We start from the raw sequence: 19,254 nt of genomic DNA, 5'->3' as shown, positions 1-19,254 counted from the left end.
TCGTAACCAAGGCAATGGAGGAAGCTATTCACGCAACATAAATGGGTAACTATTTCATTTAATTATATAATTCACCTAATCGCTGCTTTTGCAGAGTTTTAAATTATTTGAATGATTGTCTTAATTATTTGTTATTCAGTTTGATAGGTTATGCTTGGTTTAATCTCTTGATAATCTATGCTTAAGGTTTACAAATGATGTTTGAGAATCTGTATGATTGATAGTGAATTAAAGATAAAAGAGGACTTAAGAATTGAATAGAGTTTTGAAATATTTATCATTCAATTTTGCATAATAGTAGAATCTAGTGTCTTGGTTACCTCTCGCACCCATTGTTAATATTTTTGTATATATAATTTTATCAAATCTTTAAATTTAATCTTCACAAGTCCGAGAGTTTGAACCTCATTACTACAACATCATCAAAAAATATAATCAAGCACCATTGTTGGAAATGAATGAGTGACATGGTACCGCTATTGTTTCTATTGCTAGCATTATTTGTGTTATGATTGGGATTGGTAACTAAGCCTGACCTAAGGTCAACCATTCTTGATGAATTGGGAGTGCAATCAAGAGATTAATCTCCCACTGTGTTAACCAATCTGTTCATGGATATAACGATTTACTGATTTTTGACTAAAAGTGGAAAGTTCTGGAGTAGACGGATCATCAATTAAGCAAATCGTCTAAAACCTTTAACAGATGTACTGCACGGGAGTACTTGAATTCGAGAAATCAATTTGTAAGAATGTCCTAAACCAAGAAAATAGTCGCTGCAAAGTCAATTCAGTCACAAAGAGGGATGACGTTCGATCTGTAGGAGGCAAGATGAGAATGTGTGAGGTCAATGGTAATTGATGGATTGTAGATAGGTTGAGTTCTCTGTGTTAGACCAAGATAAAGGCTTTTGTGTGTGATAATAATAAATTATCGTAAGTTGGATTAAGACAGATTCTGATAAGTTATGTTCGATTATCAAGTCATAGGTTTATAAACCCAACATTGATCTCCAGTAAGTGGTGACAGTTGAAGAAGACTGGGGAAGTGGGAAGTCGTGATTGAACCAGTTCTACTTGCGAGGGAGACTTGGTTGATTTTACATCCACTACTTCATTTACTATTTCAACTTCCAGCATGGCTTACTCACTTTCTTATCGTGTATTTATTGTTATATTGCACATGATGTATGCCACCAGACCAAAACCCTAGCGAATATCCCCTCATGACATGATTGATGTCTCATGTGAAATCTTATTTGCAAACGAGTATTTAGTTGGTCAACTGTTGACTTGGATAGACCGTGAGTCTTAGCTTTTATGAATCGAGCATAATTCTTAATGACGAATGTGAATTATAATGGATTAAACATAAGGTGTCTGGTAGGACAACAACGATGCCTAGACGTTGAGTCTGATAAATTGTGACATATCGTTGTGCCAGCCGATGCAACAACTGGATTCATGAACTCCGGTTTGATGAGATTGTTGGATCGATCATGGACTAATATGTGTTCTGATTTGTCAAGTATTTGAAAGGAAATCATATTTTCCTGATCTATTATTATCCTCCACCCATCATGTCATGAGTAGTCTAATGATTAAGTAGAGATACTAAAATATTAATAGATATTACATGATTGACCAAGTGGACGGTAGTCCAATAAAATACTGTATTATTGACCAATGAAATATTTCTGCTTGGACGAGCAACAAAAAATGTTGGTAGAAAAACCGACCAATGGGTATAAAGACCGACCATTGGTGGTGGTGAGACCGGCTAAGCGGTGTATGGAGGATTGTCCAATTGGTGTAAATAGGACTAATCAAAATATGGAGGATTAACCAAATGGATGATTTATCAAATTTTTAATTAAGAAATGGATGGGACAAGATGACCATGTTGGACAAGGGATCGACTGGCCACGGTGGTGCACGGGCCACCATGTCGATGACTGTCCATTCTTGAGAATTTTGGTATTTGTTGGTGGTCATTCAAACATTATTTTGTAATTTCAAAAGAGCTTGATCTTGATAGAAACTCTCAATTTTACTTGAATGAGGAAGTAGGATTTTGCTTAAACGTCAAATGTTTGAAAATAATAAAATTTTAATATATTATATGGTGTAAAGGCCTAGTGATTGTGGGGCTACTTGCTTTGTTTTTTTAAAAGCTGAAGGTTATATTAAAGTTTAAACCTCAAAGAGGTCTACTACCTACAAGCCTAGGTAGCTAGGAAAAGAAAGATAAAAATCCCCCCATCTCGATGCTGACGAGTTTCGAACTCAGGTCGCTGGTATCATCACCCAACGACTTTACCATTGTACTACAGTGACATCTGCAAAAGCTTTTGCCTGTATTCGAACGCATGGTCTCGAAGGAGGTACGTAAATAACAAGACGAATAAATCCACTTGATTTGTTAACTGTATGGTGAATTGAACAACATTTGACAAAATATGGAAAATCAATAGTTTGCTTGAATGAGGAAGTAATGATTTCAGGAAATACTAATAAAATAAGAATAAAGAGTAAAAAAGGGGGACCAGCCACGGAACAACAGCATGACCGGTTAATGGGTTCGGTCTCACGCCTCTCTTTCTCTCTTGCTGAATTTTTCATATGCTCGTTTGTCCATGTTATTGAGTGCTTATTTAAGCATTATTACTAAATACACCAGCACAATTTTCTTGGGGCTTACTCGGTGGTGACGCATATGCCCGAAAGGTGAATATTCATTGGTAATCCATGGAATTCTACTGGGAAAGGTCGTGCAATGGAGTAATAAAATATTACAGTGGATATAGAATATTTTTTAGGAATTCAATTGATGGATATGGCGCTAAGAATTAGTTACTTGGTGGCTTTATTTGAGAACATGGTACATGATGGTTGTAGTACTATACCGTTTCTGAATTTTTATTCTGCATAGTCAGGGAACACCGGTGGAATCATGAAGACTTCATCACTCTATATTAGTGGTAAATCCATCAAGAAACTGTCTATACATATGTATTCTATATAGTCATCGTAACAAGGGTTTTCATGTCTAAATTACGCAATATGAATTTCATATATTCGTCTAATACCGAGTCTGAAATATACAAAACTATAATTTTACAATTTTTGCCTTCGTCAAAAATTCACCATCAACAACACCATACACGTATATGACACGCATTTAAAAAAGTGTTTGCAACTACACTCGGCAATCGCACTCGTACAACTCCAATCTGTTGCAAAACGTAACAAAATCAAACGATTAGGAGTTTTGTAACGAAGAGTAACAGTGGAAAAAAATTGCAAATGAAATTCGTAACAAGGCAAAGGTGTTGCAAAATTTAGTTACTAATCAAGGAAAATGGTATAGTCATTTTAAGAAGAACGACTTCTCAAGATTATTTGACTTCTGCAACTTCTCAAACTTCGCTGACTTCCACCACCACAATTTGAACGTACATCACCAGGACTTGAACCTATACTACCATGACTTACACCTGCACCACTAAGACTTGGACCTGTACCACAATGACTGGAATATGTCGGGGTAATGATGTCAACCATCATGTCATCCATGAGTCTTTGCATCCCACTCAAGTGGAATCTCTGAATTCCATGTAATACATCGTTAATCTTTCAACTGGTTACAATAGTACTCCACTGTAACTTGTACCCCCAATATAGATAAGTTCGTCCAATACCATTAGGAAACAATTGGAATAGTAAATTCTCAATATGAATATATGCACACGCACGTACGTTCTAATAATATGTTGGTATATGCGCTGATGAGCCCATTTGGCTACTTGGATAAAAAAAAATACCGTCTCTGGAAAAGATTAACACAGAAGATATTCATCAATATGTGGCATCGTACCTAAAGCTGAAAAAATTTAGAGAAAGAACAGAATGTATGAAAACAAATGGTGGAAAGTATGGATATCTATAGACCCTATAGAGTCTACCGCATTATATTAACACAAAATTGGTTAAAAAGACCAAAATCAATAATTCCTGGGTGAAAAGGACATTTAGATTTTGATACTGTTTAAATGGACAAAAATGTAAAAATATCCAGGATGTAAACAGTTTCATCCTACCCATTTTCAAATACTTTTTCTTATTTTTAATTTATATCAGGATGCATCCAGTTTCATCTTTGCTGTTTTTTAAGTTTAAGTCAGGATGAATCCAGTTACATCCTTGCTATTTTTTTGGTGTCCATATCACCAATACTAATTTTTACTCGTCCATTTGAACCATGTTTTAAAAATATTTGGACAAATGACCCATTTTCTGTTATATTAGTTATATCAAGTGATATTAGTCACGGAGCCGGTAGCCCCCCAAAAGTCTTATTAATCATCCAAACACCCTCCATTTTATATATTTAGTCCTTAGTCCACCAATATTTAGCATTTAGCTCCCCATATTTTTATAGAACTATTTTCAGCCCCCTGCATTCTGGCTCCGCCACTAAGCGATATAGTCAAACCCGCTAGCAACAAAGCTCTATCGCTGGTGTTATGCCAGATCGCTCGATAGCATCTCCCTTGCCAGGCCACTGGCATAGCAAATAGAAACTCTTGATACTCCATAGGAACCGGCCTTGGCCTGTAATCGGGTATAAGATAAAGAACTTAACCCGAAAAGACCAAATCACTCTACCACGAGGCACGGAGTTCTCTTCTTTTCAATGATTGGTTGTCTCATAGTTAACCTGTGTTCGTTATTTTCTGTCTCGTAAATCCGTTTTCTATTTTAATTGTTTTTACGGAAACAATTGCAACACTAGACGTTAAAGTAAAGAGTGATAAACTAGACAAAGAAAGAAAAGAAGAAGAAGGAATCGTGTCAAATAAGCGGATATACACAGAAGAACTTCAATTATTCCGTTGATTATAAAAACAAAAATCGGAATTAGGGTTTTTTTGAGATTGAATTATGAAGATTTAGTTTTTTTTTCCAGATATGGAACCTTCAAATTTACAAGAAGGTGTTATTGTCCTTGATGGTAAGAAAGATGAACAACAGCAACTGCGTGTTAAGAGGAAAACTTTACAAGCTGTGCTTGAACAGTGTCAAAGAGCTTTAGATTTGATTAATAGTGGTGAAGTTGATGATGATGATGGTGAAGATGATGATGAAAGTGAGGTGGAGATTGGTGAGGATGCGTTGAATCAGTTTGGTGATGATGATACTGTTCAGGTAATTTTGGGTTTTATTAGATCTTTGTTTATTGAAATTTTGTTCAATTTTAAGAAAATTTTAGTGTTGAATTGTGAGTTTTGTTGATTTTTTTCTTCTTTTTAATTGCATAATCTATGAGTTTAAATTGATGAATTGAAGCGTTGGTGTTGAAATAATTTGGGGGACTTCAGAAATAATTGCTTAGGATTCTGTGGAGTTCCATAAGGAGTAATTAGATTGCAAACAGATGATTTATTGAATTGGAGAATAAGTATATCTTAATTGTCATGCAACCTGCTTCTAAAATGTTAAATTGCATATAAACAGTAGAAGATTGTGTGTTTGTTAAAATAGCTGCAGGAAATTGAGAATAGACCGTCCTTAGAATTGTAAAACTAGTGGGAAGGTAAACTGAGTTAAGTATGGAACTTGAATTGAGCAAGTTCAGTTACATGTGGTGAGGGATTCACAAGAAACTGGTAGACTTTCAGTTTAGTGTCCCAATATTTAGAGGAATAGTGAACCCTTTACACTTTGACCGCTTTTGGAACGGAGCATGCAACCATTGCTTGATTCAATGGAAAACCTGGTTATATACATTTATGGATGGAAGAGTACAATTTGTGAAACTAAACTCCTTGCAACATCCATAAGATTTCTTTACCTGTTGGTGGATGTTTGAGCGAGAATCTAAAATGTAAATACTAACCCAGGACCTGAACTCGTCCGTTATTTTTATGATGAGAGTATGTATATTGCGGATGAGATCCGCTAATTACTACCTCAAGTTGCATGGTACTTTCTTATGTGGTAGATAAGGTTGTAGTGATCGTCTATTGACATCTTAGTCCTTGAGATTGACCCAAGGAGGTTTTTGGCTTCATATGAATACTTGTAGCCTTACAGTTGCTACTACAGAGTCACATAAGATATTACAGGATGTATATAGTTTTCCGGTTGCTGCATGTCTCTGTCTTTATATTCCATTATCACAATTTAGATTCTGCACAACTGTGCTGATTTTGGTCTTTGTCTCAGTAGCCATCCAATAATCTATGCTCACTGTTTCTGAAATCATAGACTTGCTTTATTTTATTATCTGCAGCTATGTAACTTTCTAAAGTCTGGAGTTGACTCCCCCAACTTTCTTGAAAAGCTTGGGACCACCAGTGCTTCAGTTCCGCAAAATCCTGCTGGTACGTTTCTGACTATCGGTATTTCCCAACTGGTGATTATCTGCCACCTTAATGTAAAACAAAATAGTGGTTATCTTTTTATTGAACTTGTAGTGGTGTTACTTCCATTTGCATTAGCTTGCCCAAAACTTGTGACAGGAGAACGAGGTATATCTTTTGGGGGAATCTGGAACTCTTAACATCCTACCCTATTCTTAAAAAACACTTTATTACAGACCTTGTTTGAGCCAAACCATAGTATAAAGCGGTCTTGCAATTTCAAGAAAATTTTCTATCTGTTCAACAACAATAGATCAAAAATCCTATTTGGTCTGAGCATTCTGTTGGTTTTGGAAGTGGAAGTAATTGGTAGTAGCTAATAGTGTAAGGAAGTTTGTAAAAGATGGAATTCAATCATGATTTTTCGGGATGGTGGTCCCCATAACCGCACCCTGTTTGGTGATATGAGGATTATTACAAAACCATTCAAAGGATAGAGAATTACTCAACAGATGAATTATTCACATTCAAGAACATCGCTCTAAGTACTCTCTTCTTCTGAGCATGTATCTAAATAATACCTTAAACTTATTGCTTTAGAATTAACAGTATATGCTAAGACCCTTCTTTCCAAGCGCAGATTTGAAAACTAATATGTATAAATGGCAGCTGAAGAAGGTGGCTCCTGGGACATCGTTTGTGAAAATGATTTATGGGATGGTGAGGATATTGAATTGGACCAAGAAAGTTTTGTTCTTGTTCGGCAAGAAGATATACTGGAGGGTATTGCTTCCTTCACGGCTGCATATTTGTTGTCACTAAAGCAAACTAAAGTATGTGACCTTCTCCAGTGTGCCTTGACTTTTGTGCTTTAATCACGCCAAGCACTTTTTTATCTCATCTGAAAAATTAGTCATTTCGGTTACCTAATTTATTATATTGCCTTGATTTAGTATGTGTGGTCTCAAGGCAGTGAAGAGTTCAGTCGAGCATTTAGAAGTTCTCATCACCTTATTCTTCTTTTTCATTCATGTTTCAGTGATTAAGAAGTTGCACCATCGTTTTTCTCCTTTTGATGAAATTGTTTGTTTGGTATTTGGTTGTTCTTACCTGACAACATTATTGATGGAAAAAGGTTATCTGAAGTTTGATTATTATTCATTTATGTGTCCTCAGGAACTAACACCCAATCAACTCCAAGAAGGTAATAATCGACGAAGTTGGTTCCTTCTTTTACTAATTATAATTTCTGTTTAAGCGTGTTCGAATTTGGATAAACTTCCTGATGTTTTCAAGTTTTTCCCTTGCAGCCTTGAGCAAAACTTTCTGTACTAAAAAGAAAAAGGGTAAACTTCGAAAAGCATGGGATGGAAGCAAAGTTATCTACAATGTAGCATCATGGGGAGCCACTGCCATTGGGTAGGTCATTCCATGCTGAAATTGAGAATTCGCATATCATTCTAGCTATATTTGGTTACAAATATTGAAGAACAGAGAAAAATGCATATTTTCATTTTCAGAGTTCATATCTATTTATGCTACTCCCTCCGTTTTTGGAAAAGAGATATAGGCCAAATTGAAAAAGTGAAAGTATCTCTTTTCCAAAAACGGAGGTAGTATTGTACTGTTGATCCAATAATTTGATGTTCTTTTGTTTCCAACAGGATATACCAAAATCCAGCTCTGTTTAGGGTAGCTACTGTGGCTTTCTGGACTTCCTGCCGTGTTATATCGAAACTTTTCTGAATCTCTCCTGATAAATTCTGGGAGACATTTTCATTGTTTGTGATGCTTGGAATATGGTGCTATGTTCGATTAGGGGCTCTCAAGTTTGAGGTCCCCTGTGTAATATACTGTTTGTCTTTGATTTTTACAGATTAATTGGTTGTTTTTGTAGTCAGCTTGTATATATTTTTACTTCTCTTGGAAAAGGATCACCTTGTACAGTTGTTTTTGAACACTCCCGTGACTATTAATGCAGTATAATATATAACTACATCACCCGCTTAACAAAAATACATGCCTATTCATCCTTGATGGTTTCTTCGCTGCCAACACAGGCCTAATTGTAACCAGGAGAATAACCAGTCTGAACTGTGTACAGCTGCGTCATGCAGTGTCCCAGTTCTACGGTTTATAGGAACACGCTACACAAGAAAATTGTTACTTTTGGTAGTTTTTTGCGTGACTTTTAGCTAGCCAACATCGTTCGTTAGTATCAAGATTTTGATTTCAATGGGAATGTGTTCTTTTATAATTGAGATTCTTGTTCAGTTTCAAGTTCTACCTTGTTCATTCATTGAAGATGGAGGCAGGAGTCCGTTAATCTTCTCTTGGAGGCGCCCAAAATAGAAACATATTGTACAACGGAATGTTGAAGGTGTATATATAACTAGTCCGTTCTCAGGGGGGACAAAATAATCTGTTCTATTAATTCTGAGAAAAACAAATTACAAAATCTGTTCTATTTTAATCAAGCGACAGAGTTCGTTCGCAGTTGGAGCATTCTGTTAGAGCATATACTATTTCATATCATATAACACAATATATATAAAAAAAGACAGAATTAGAAAATATCAGAGACTGATACGGCAAGCTTGACAAGTTGTTCACTCTTCCTGTACAAAATTTGGTTTGACCTCTCCATAAGCTGAAACATTATTTCGCCGGTTCTGGCAAACGATGATTTGTCACCTCATCAACGTCTCCAACGACCCACCAAACCCATACCCTTTTAAGGCCTGTAGTTTTGTCTTCGTTTTCCAAGCTTGTATATTTAGAAAAGTTTGATGTACATTTTACATACAAACAGGTATAGGTGTCTAGTAGTAGTAGTTGGGATCCTTATGATTTGGAGCATCCTTACAGAGCATTGATCTGACTTCCATTATTGACCTGGGAGGCTCCAAATCTTTCTCTTGTAGTGCATTTCCAAGTAGTTGTTGTAATTGTGATGCGAAAGTATCATCCAAAACCTACAATGAACAAGACAAATTAGGTGTACAATCAACTACTGTATTTTTGGAATTCGTAACTCTGATTAAAAAGGTGGGAATGACTTACAGATACTGCAACCCGAGATCCTTTATACCAAGACCTATTTTCTTTCCTGTTCTCCAGGAAACTTAGCACATCCTGAAACCAAGATTTCAAGAACCATTACAATTAGTAACAAGTGGTAACTTAAACTGACTGAAATCACAAATAGAAGCAGGAAGCGTACCTGGCCCATCCTGTCCCAGTAGCCTCGGCAGATAGCAACAAAAACATGCGTATCAAAAATGTTATGAAGGTGATTTATTGTACTAGTTATCTGTTCCTTCAAGGGTTGCATTCTGCTTCGCACATCAGATTCCACCACTGTTTCCTTAGAATCTTGGATGACCTTTTTCAGTTTTGTCGCACTCTGCATTCTCGTCTGGAAGTCCATTATTTAAAAACCGGATCAGTTTTAGCAAAACAAGATATTTGAAATCAGTGTATCCAGTTCTTCTAACAAGATTACTTGATGGTACTTGAACTATAGAAACAACAACAAAATATACTGCAAACAGTATAAAATCCGTTCACTTACATTCTCTGCAAGTTTCTCGACTACGGCTTGTAAGTAGTTCCTGAACTTCGTTCTCAGCATAACAGTAATTTCGCTGAGACGCTCCCCTGGGACTGCACTTCCGCCGGTAGGTATGCAAGAACCCCATGATCGAAATTGGGTCTCTATCCTAGGTCGCAGAAGATCAAGCATCCTCTTCATGGAATTCAAAAGAATACCCAACTGCAACACAGAACACATGGTCAGCAGGAGGGAGGGAGGGAGGGATGGAGAGGCGGGAGAGTAAGGGGCGGAGGGCTTACATCTTCGGGAACAACATAGGGGGTTACAGAACGATTAGCAAGCTTTTGTATGTATTTGAGCCCGAACTTCTTAGGTGCTAGATTGTCCTTCAGTGGAGACAGGACATCTACATACTGCTTGTCCAAAGACTCCACAATCGCCTTTTCGACATCTGCAATCGCCTTTCGCCATTCAAAAAATGAAAGAGGGTACATGTGTCAGATTTCTAATTATTTGGAAATATAGTGAAAGACAAATCTAGAAACTTAATTTTAAATTAGTGCTATAGGTTGTGTACTGAAACTCTATATCATTTACATCCAGATATCATTCTATAGTAACTACGGAAAAGCATAAATTAAGAACATGAATAAGAAGATAACTTGGCCACAAAGTATATTGTGGTCGATATTTAAACATACATTTTCAAGAACAAAGGTATATTCTGGCCATCGGCAAATGATGATTTCATATTCATTCAAGGTTTCTCTCAGCCGCTCATACATCTCATCAACAAATGGAGTCGTAGAATGTTGAGTTTTGACTCCCGACCACTTCACCTGCAAGTGATTAGATTAATCAGTTGTATAAAATGTCAACAGAAGAAACTTATGGTACTGTCTTTCTAATGATGACTAAATCAAAAGGACCGCAGCATATTTATGTTACACACTAACAATTGCAAATGATGGTTTACCCATGGAAACAACAAAACTCTGCAAGACAGATTTAAGGATCTTATGTACCTTGTCTAGTTTACATGACTCGAGCAGAGATAGGCGCTTATCTTGAACCCAAAGGATGATGTACAGATGGAATAACTCCTTTGCATCCACCCCACCTTTGACAGCACTATGAATGAATGAAAACAATCAGCAAGGCCCATGAAAAGTAATAAGGCAATTCAAAAATTTACAGAAACAAATTACACAAGAAAAAAAGATTACTTGATTTTCCAATTTGCAAGATCCCTTTGGAAATCCGCAGCTGCAATTACAAGCTCAACCACATGAGGTGTGGGGCCAGTAGGAGGGCATGCAACAAGGAATGCACGCAACCTACTACAAAGCTCCACACTGTAAATTGCTGAAGAAATGTTTGGTAGATCTATGAAACTGCAAAATATAGTAGAAAATAAACACATCAATGATAAGACTGCTCAAATTGAAATCAGTTCTAAAACTATTTAATATCTTCCAGAATTTAAACCTAATATCCTAGTATAAAGGTACTCGACACTTTCAAACTATATCCCTATTGCTCAACAAATGAAGAAACTCGGAGGAAGTATGCTTACCTAGGAAGCACGTTGCAATTATGGATCTCCATATCAGTAAAGACTTCATTTCTGATATTTAAGCAGAGGGATTTCATTTTCTGATATGCAGTCGAAAGCGTCAGTGAATCCATCAATGCGCATTCATTACTGGCAGCAACATACTCATCAGTCTCCGCCAAATGTCTCCGTGATCTTTTTTTTGCAGCTACCTGAACAGTACAACTTCTCAGAGACAGAATAAACCAAGACGCCGAAGAGTGGCAGAGTGAAACTGAAAAAACGCATCATCACCCAAAGAGAAGGAGTGAACCTGAAAATAGCCGCAAAGTTTCAATTGCGTTTCCGGGGAGAATATGTCGTGCAGAAGGGTATAAAGCTTGACAGAAGGAATCAAAGCCGGCGCTGGAGATCCAAATGCGGGTCTAAAAACGTCCACCATTCCTGACGGAAATGATTCATCCAGAGACTTGTAATTTTCAAAAACCAATGCAAAAATCTGCTCAATTTGATCTTCAACTTCCCCCAAGATGCGATTCTGGTAAAACAGCATTATTGCAATTAGTTGGAAACCCATAAAATAGATCATACAATGGATGCTGGAAAACTTCTGGCAGAATAGCACAGTAAAAAACATATACCTCTTGGTGACTCAGCGTGTTTTTACTGCGTGCTTTCATAAGTACAGGTAACAATAAATCATGAACCAAGACAAGACAGTCCTCCGTGGGTGTAGCTACATCCATAATGTACGAAAGGTATCTACGAACATGAAAGAAAACACCAATTACCAATTAAACCACCTTAAGCTGTAAGAATAGAAATTTCAGCTAAGCGCCAGAAAGAACCTCCTCAGAAAGACATTCATAAACCCTAATCAGTACCTTAGTTTCGTATAAGCATCTGAAACTCCATAGTAGGATGCAAATTCTGTCAGTAACCATTTCCATGGACCATCCAATAACAGTTTCCTTTGCTGAAAATGCTCCATTTTCATGGCAACTTCTAAAACCAGGTCATATGCCACGGTTTCTGCGACAGAGCCACACTAGAAAAAAAAGGGAAATGTGTTTATTTACGAAAATAAGCAGGATTAATCAGCGCAACTTCTGCGCAAGTGTAATAAAACAACCACTTACAGGAAACCTATAATTGAAGTAGGTCATGTACCTTAAGATGACCATTCTCATCTGGACTAGTTGAATAATTGATGTACAATTGTACTCTGCCTACAAGCTCATGCTCTGGTTCGCGATAAATACACCACCAACGAAGCTTTTCACCCTGCATGCAACTGATGTGTAAGATCTTCAAGCAGTCACCTACAGAACTCCTCTCTCGAAATGTAAGATTTATTTCACAAAAGTTCTTACCGCGTCGTCAGTGATACTGGCCACTTGAGCGACTACACGACCGTAGTACTTTCCCTTAGAATCCTGAACTTCAATGAAAAGATCATCACCAAGGCTGTCTGGGAAGCTGATGGAAAGCAGAGAACTTGTCAATTTAAAACTCAATGCAAAATAGCTCACTAAAACAAGAGTCGCATCGTAAGAGAGAGAGAGAGAGATACATACAATACATGTGTTTCACCAGATCCGGGTTGCATCCGAACTGCATCCTCTTCGGTTGAACTTTTCAACCTCAACAGACAAGAATACGTCTCTGGTAAATTTATAAGTGTTAATAATTAAAACATCATGTACAAGAAGATGAGAAATCAATTCATAGAGGTGTGCAATTAGAATGCACATTTTATATACCTTGTACTGTTTCATATGATGCAGAACTACTGCGCAGAGTTGTCACACCGACTTTAAGGAGTGACGAGACCTGTTTTAAATACTGGGTGCTTGCGTGCACATATGCCAAGCTATGCTGCGAAAAAGATCCACTAGCAGGTATTCGACGTACTACCCTAACTCTTCGGAGAGCTTCATATCCAGAGGAAAGAGTGGATTGTAAATTTGAAACACGATAACGAATTGTTTCCATTTTAATGCTGGGTGACTTTAGAGATGAAAAACTGCAGCCTGTAGGAGGGTCTAGAGCCATTTTGACCTTACGGACTGCAAAGGAAATAAAAAGACAGCCCATATTAGTGACATCTAAAGTATCTCTAGTCAAGTACTAATGCAGTGAGAATGTCCAAGTAATTTATCCATACCTTGAACCTTCATCTTGCCAATGATTTTCTTGGGCTTCGGTGCAGCTCCCTCACCAACAAGCTTCGACGACCTACTTGCTAATAGCTCTTCCTCAGATTGCAACAATACTTGCTGTAAACTGTAAGATAAACAACAAGACCAAATCACAAATAAATAAATAAATAAAAAAGAACAGAGATACACAAAAATAAAATGCAAAACAGTACATGTTTAGATATAAAATAGCCGATGAAGAAAGTTCGATATTTATAATCACATATTGGCTAACAGAAAGAGGGCAAAGAACCTCCACTATGGGGAATACAAGTGATGCAGGTTGTTATAATGTCAGTGGAAACACTCTTCAGTGTTTCTTTTCCCATTTTTTTATCATCTTCATGTATAAGACCTACAAATTTGACTGTTTCAAAAATAGCTTCCTAGTAACCCCAATTGCAGAAAGAGTCAGGAACTCAACAAAAATTGGGCAAAGAACTTCCCTAAAGGGTGCATCAAGTGATACAAGTTGTTGAAATGTCAGGAAAGAAAAATCTTTGATGTTTCAATTCCACTACAAATTTGGATTCACAAAACTAGCTTCCACTCTCACAACTGCACAAGAAGAGTCAGGAACTCACCCAAACGCATTTCGCAGCAAGGCACATTCGTTTTCGAGAAAGATGGGAGCTTCCGTGCAACCCCTTGCCCATGAGTTAAGACAAAGGCGCACGCATGCATCATATGAAATGACAGAATACCATGGACCTTGACCACTGTCAATATTAGAGAAACATTAGAGATGTTGTTAAAGGATCAACGGAAACATGAGAGAGAGAGAGAGAGAGAGAGAGAGAGAAAGAGAGGGGTAACTGCATCATGCTAAAATCTGTCTACTGTAGGGGAACAAGTTGCAAGTTCTTATCGCGGAAAATATTACCTGGCATGAAATGTGGGAAGGCGAGCTGGTAATGAACCTGAAGATGCAGCAGTTTCGACACCTACAGAGGCCCTGTCAAACATTACAAGAGGAATTAATTTTATGTTCAGTCTCACTGTTCTGTTCTCTACAGTACATGCTAAAGAGATACCAAAAGTGGCAAACCCAACTAACCTTGAAGACTTATCCAAAATCCCATTTTCAGTTTTATCTGGAACACTGGCGCCCGGAACCACATTCACAGATGTGCTTGGTTCTTTTCTTGACTCTAAACCACCATTCGCTATAGAATTGGATGGTTGCTCCACATCTAGGTCAGTCCCCTGATCATAACCACTTAAAGGAGGTGCACTGGGGACATCATCATCAGATAGCTTCTTGTTTTGTAGATGTCTTGCACGAAAATCCTGCAGCGTTTTTTAGAGGTAAGCATCACAGAATCACAATAAAACCCGGCAATGCAAATGAATAGTGCAGATATACACTGACAGAACAGAGAGAAACTTAGATGGCCCAAAGACTAATCACTGGAACCAAAGGAAAATAATACTGTGAACACACGGGAAATGCCAACAGTATTGTGATAGTGAATACAGAAACTTAAGAAGAAACAAAAACGACGGATTTGACGACCATCAGTACTGTGATAGTGAATACAGAAACTTAAGAAGAAACAAAAATGATGGATTTGACGAACATTAGTACTGTGATAGTGAATACAGAAACTTAAGAAGAAACAAAAATGATGGATTTGACGAACATTACTAGCACAAACTGTGCAAGACACAGACATGAAAACCAATTCTGTAATTACAGATATAGAAACTCACTTAAAATAATTTATTGATTTTTTTAACTAGCACGGCAAAACATACTGTAATAAACTGATTATACTTAACTTACGAGATGTTATTAGCTTACAACATGCATAATTATTAGTAGGGCATCTCGATCATCATAAAGAATTGCAATTTGGAATAATTTAGCAGTAAGGTGTAAAAGGCAAGTAATAAACTTAATCAGATAATCTAATAGGAACAAATATGACAACATCGAAATGAGGCTACATATGGGAATCTGGGTTCTCACTAAATTCACTGCATTTAACTACATACTGCCAAAGCTATCACAGATGGCTCACCCAATAACACGCATGAATAAGCTCATGTACAATAAGATAATTATTACTAATGAAAGAACAAAAAGGAAACAAGCATCGAAGAAGCTGACCTTTTGACACTGAATTTCGGTATTTGATTGTGAAGGAACACTTGAAGCGTACCCCTCAGAAGTGTAAGTTCCTCCACCAGGTGCAGCAGAACTAGTGTTAGTTCTGTTTCTACTGGATGGAAATTCAGAACTCATAGAATCAGATGATTCATCATCTTCAGTATAATCATGCACACCGACTGGATACCTACTACCACCAATTCCTCTACCTACAATTCCATTCCCCACTTGTCTCTGCCTCCCTGTGCTTAACGAAGAACTAAAATCAGAAGTCATTGCATCACTAGTATACTGTGTTTGCCTTGGCAACGGCTTTGTATATCTCCGAGGAGGCGAATCAATTGAATATCTTGCACTTTCTTCATCCGATGATTCATCCATATCTGAACTATCATCCGCATCTACAGAACGTGGCAACGGAATTACTCCAGATGGCAAATGCCCACTTCGGAACTTATCTGTTGGCGGTAATCCGAAACCTCTACCTCCTCTACCTCCATTTCTGGTCAGTGGATCCACCCATGGTCTCTGTCCAGCCGTTGTTCCAGTAAATTGCCTTTCCTTTGTACCAGTAGTACCCTAATTTTCATGCAATCACCATAACACTAAGTAAAAACACAGAAGAAGAACAAGACAAGATTGAATAAAATTTCCGAAAATTGAGTTTGTTACCTCTCTAGCCCATCTAACAGCATTCTTATCCAGTCCTTCAGTGAACATTGTTTCTAGGGTTTTCTCCCAGACACAGAAGATATCCTGATTGTAATCAAATCTGAAACAAGTGAATTTTTTTCTTTCCTTAATTAACACATTCAATAAACATCAAAAAAGAATCCCTAAAAAAAGTTTCGAAAAGTAAATAAACCTTAAATAAGTAGATCATAGTAATGCAAGTAAATTACTTACACTCAAAGTATTGATGGTTGAAAAATTCTGCAGATTCGAAATCAGAAAAAGAAGAAGAAGAAGAAGGGATGAATTATGAAGAACAAGGAAAGAAAAGAGAAGTGTTGTGAGTTAATTTCCTTTCCTTTCTGGTCTGTTTTTTTTTGTTTTCTCTCTCTAAAAAATTAAATACCTTAAAAATTCTCTCACTCTCCAGTGTGTTGTGTTTTTCTGTTCAATTTCAAAATTCTTAAAATCTCAAAAAAGAGAGTAAACTAAAGTACTTTCTATCGCGTTATTTACTGTTTAGTCCCTCCTTTATCTCTAAAATCAATTTTTAATCTAACATTTGTCTAATGGACGTGTATTCTAGGTACTAAATTCAAAATTAGCTAAATATATTAGACCCAATAATAAATTTTAGATAGTTAATTATAAATAATTACTCACACTTTAAGTAGTCCACACCTCCGTCAAAATAAAAAATGGGGGGCAAGAAAATGACGAGGGTGTTTGTTTGTTTATCCTGTAACGGGAATAATGATGTGGCCATTGATATTTCTATCAACAAAATGGCTCTCGGCTCCCGTGTAGTAGGTTTTTTAAAAAACTTATAACTCGACCGTTTTTCAGTGGGGCACACACTTTAGCTTCGGTCGGTGTTTACTACACGTAGTTTGGCGGTAATTCCCCCGGTTTACGGATGAGTCATCGTGGGTCCCGCCGACACCTACTATTAATACTGAATTTGGACTTCGTCTTTGTTACTGAAAATGTCGAAAACAACCTTACTGTTTTAATCGTACGTGTGTACATATATTCCTGTCTTGCAAAAATCTCGTCTACTTGATCAGAAAAAATGAAAAGAAAAGACTCGTGAGAGGTGGTGGAAGTGGAACTTAATAAGGCTACTAGTGTACATTAAATACTTTACTAAGTTAAGATGCGTCGTTATTATGTTTGTCTGGTCTGTTTGCCAGCTAAAAGTTATCACTTAAGATAGAATGGTGAGAAAATTAGGTCTGGACATGTTGACTTAATGGAAGTGTTTAGTTTGCAAGTAAACAGAAAGAAGAAATCGGACAAATACTGACAAAGTGGAAGCAAAAAGGGGATTGGTTGGCTGTTCCAGTTCTAGAATAGGGATCCATCTAAGAATTTCGAGTCTTTTGTTGACTTTAAGGCTTTCTTGGCTGTGACTTGTGGTTCAATTTTGATTGTTTCGTATGGTCACCAACCAAATACAGAGCTACATACAAACCAGTCGTAATGATGCATACATGAGACTTACTGAAATTTCTTAAATATTAAGAAACGAGGTAATAAGAGTTTGAATATCCTTTCTATGACATTGATGGGGGAAAGTTTTCACCTGAGCTTATATAAGCTGGTCATTTCATGCTTTACGATGTCGATTGGTATCTTCTTTTAACACCATCCTCCCTGTCAACGAGATGCTTTTTTTGAGTGGGATTTCAAATTGAAATTCACATTGATGGCTTGACTGGTAGCTGGTTTGAACTTTTTGCGTGCAAACTTACTACTGTATTATTCGCTGATAAGATCGCGCGTTTTGATTTTGACTTAGGACGGGGACAATTAACTGATTGAAATGTTTAATAGCCTCATTAGTAATAAACCCATTTGTCTACGCTAAACTCCAACGAAATGAATAAAGTAGGAACATTTTCATGAAAAAGGGAATAAACTTTAGTTCAATTTGTGGTTTTTTTGCCAGGAAAACATTGATTAAAGAGATAAAATAGTACTATTTCAGTACTTAATTAGTTTCAATTTTTAAGCAAAAAGTGACACAATTTGAAACTGTTTTGCTGCTCTCGGGTTTGAAAAAATGTTGTGGAAACTAATTTAAGCGAATTATTAATTACAAATGAAAATGTTATTTGGATATTGCGTAATGAGTATGTTTTTAAAATTCGCAATCAATCCAAACTGCATCATACTGGTGGTGAGTGCCGACCAGAATAGAATCATTTGACAAAGGCTTCAAAGATTAAGCACTACTAACCAACTTACTAGGCGTGTATTTTACCAATGCTTTTGCGGGGTTTTGCCTCTATCGAGAGATCAACAAATTCTTTGATGTTGCACCATAGAATTATAAAATCATCAGTAAACTTCGCCAACACAACTCACTGTTCAGCTTCCTCCTCCTCTTGAAAAGGTTGATTAACGGTTTGAAACTGTACACAGAAACGGATGAAAAGGTAGATAGCATGTTCAACCATGTGCCTTCCCTAACTACACAAAAATCTGTCGTTTGTAAGGAACTGAGTGACTGCTTTTCATGTTATCTCAAAATAAGTAGAATCGAATTTACACCGCCTTTTGGCACATGTTCACAAAGCCAAATGTGCCATATTCTATAACACTATCTATCTACCAATTGTACAAGGAAACAAAACAGTCGAGCACAGATCCAGGAATAACAAAAAAAAAAAAAATGTAGCCGAACAGTTCCATGGCAAATATATAGGAGGTCAATAAAAAACATGGTATCAACTGAAAAGGATCCATTCTTCAGTAACTACAGCAAATCAAATACCACCCAGATAACAC

General features: G+C 36.9%; 2 protein-coding genes across 2 annotated transcripts; one reads left to right on the top strand and one right to left on the bottom strand.

The window, feature by feature from the left end:
• The first annotated feature begins 4,693 nt into the window (after positions 1-4,693).
• On the top strand, positions 4,694-8,362 carry LOC113283593. Its single transcript, XM_026532913.1, has 6 exons — positions 4,694-5,207; positions 6,295-6,385; positions 7,034-7,197; positions 7,541-7,568; positions 7,675-7,783; positions 8,029-8,362. Exons 1-6 carry the CDS (start codon positions 4,971-4,973, stop codon positions 8,108-8,110), a joined length of 711 nt encoding a protein of 236 aa, XP_026388698.1. The 5' UTR covers positions 4,694-4,970; the 3' UTR covers positions 8,111-8,362.
• Positions 8,363-8,767: 405 nt separating this feature from the next.
• On the bottom strand, positions 8,768-16,881 carry LOC113283591. Its single transcript, XM_026532912.1, has 23 exons — positions 16,696-16,881; positions 16,462-16,561; positions 15,790-16,368; positions 14,734-14,966; positions 14,560-14,631; positions 14,261-14,395; positions 13,643-13,761; positions 13,239-13,544; positions 13,053-13,140; positions 12,849-12,954; positions 12,646-12,759; positions 12,360-12,523; positions 12,117-12,237; positions 11,789-12,013; positions 11,497-11,687; positions 11,147-11,314; positions 10,946-11,051; positions 10,622-10,759; positions 10,220-10,381; positions 9,939-10,139; positions 9,588-9,782; positions 9,428-9,499; positions 8,768-9,339 (listed from the first exon to the last, which is right to left on the bottom strand). Exons 2-23 carry the CDS (start codon positions 16,507-16,509, stop codon positions 9,187-9,189), a joined length of 3,696 nt encoding a protein of 1,231 aa, XP_026388697.1. The 5' UTR covers positions 16,510-16,561; positions 16,696-16,881; the 3' UTR covers positions 8,768-9,186.
• Positions 16,882-19,254: the final 2,373 nt, after the last annotated feature.

Source organism: Papaver somniferum, chromosome 5 (genome assembly GCF_003573695.1).
Source record: "Papaver somniferum cultivar HN1 chromosome 5, ASM357369v1, whole genome shotgun sequence".
In the NCBI taxonomy this organism is placed as follows: domain Eukaryota; kingdom Viridiplantae; phylum Streptophyta; class Magnoliopsida; order Ranunculales; family Papaveraceae; genus Papaver; species Papaver somniferum.
This window is presented reverse-complemented; position numbering and strand designations above follow the sequence as displayed.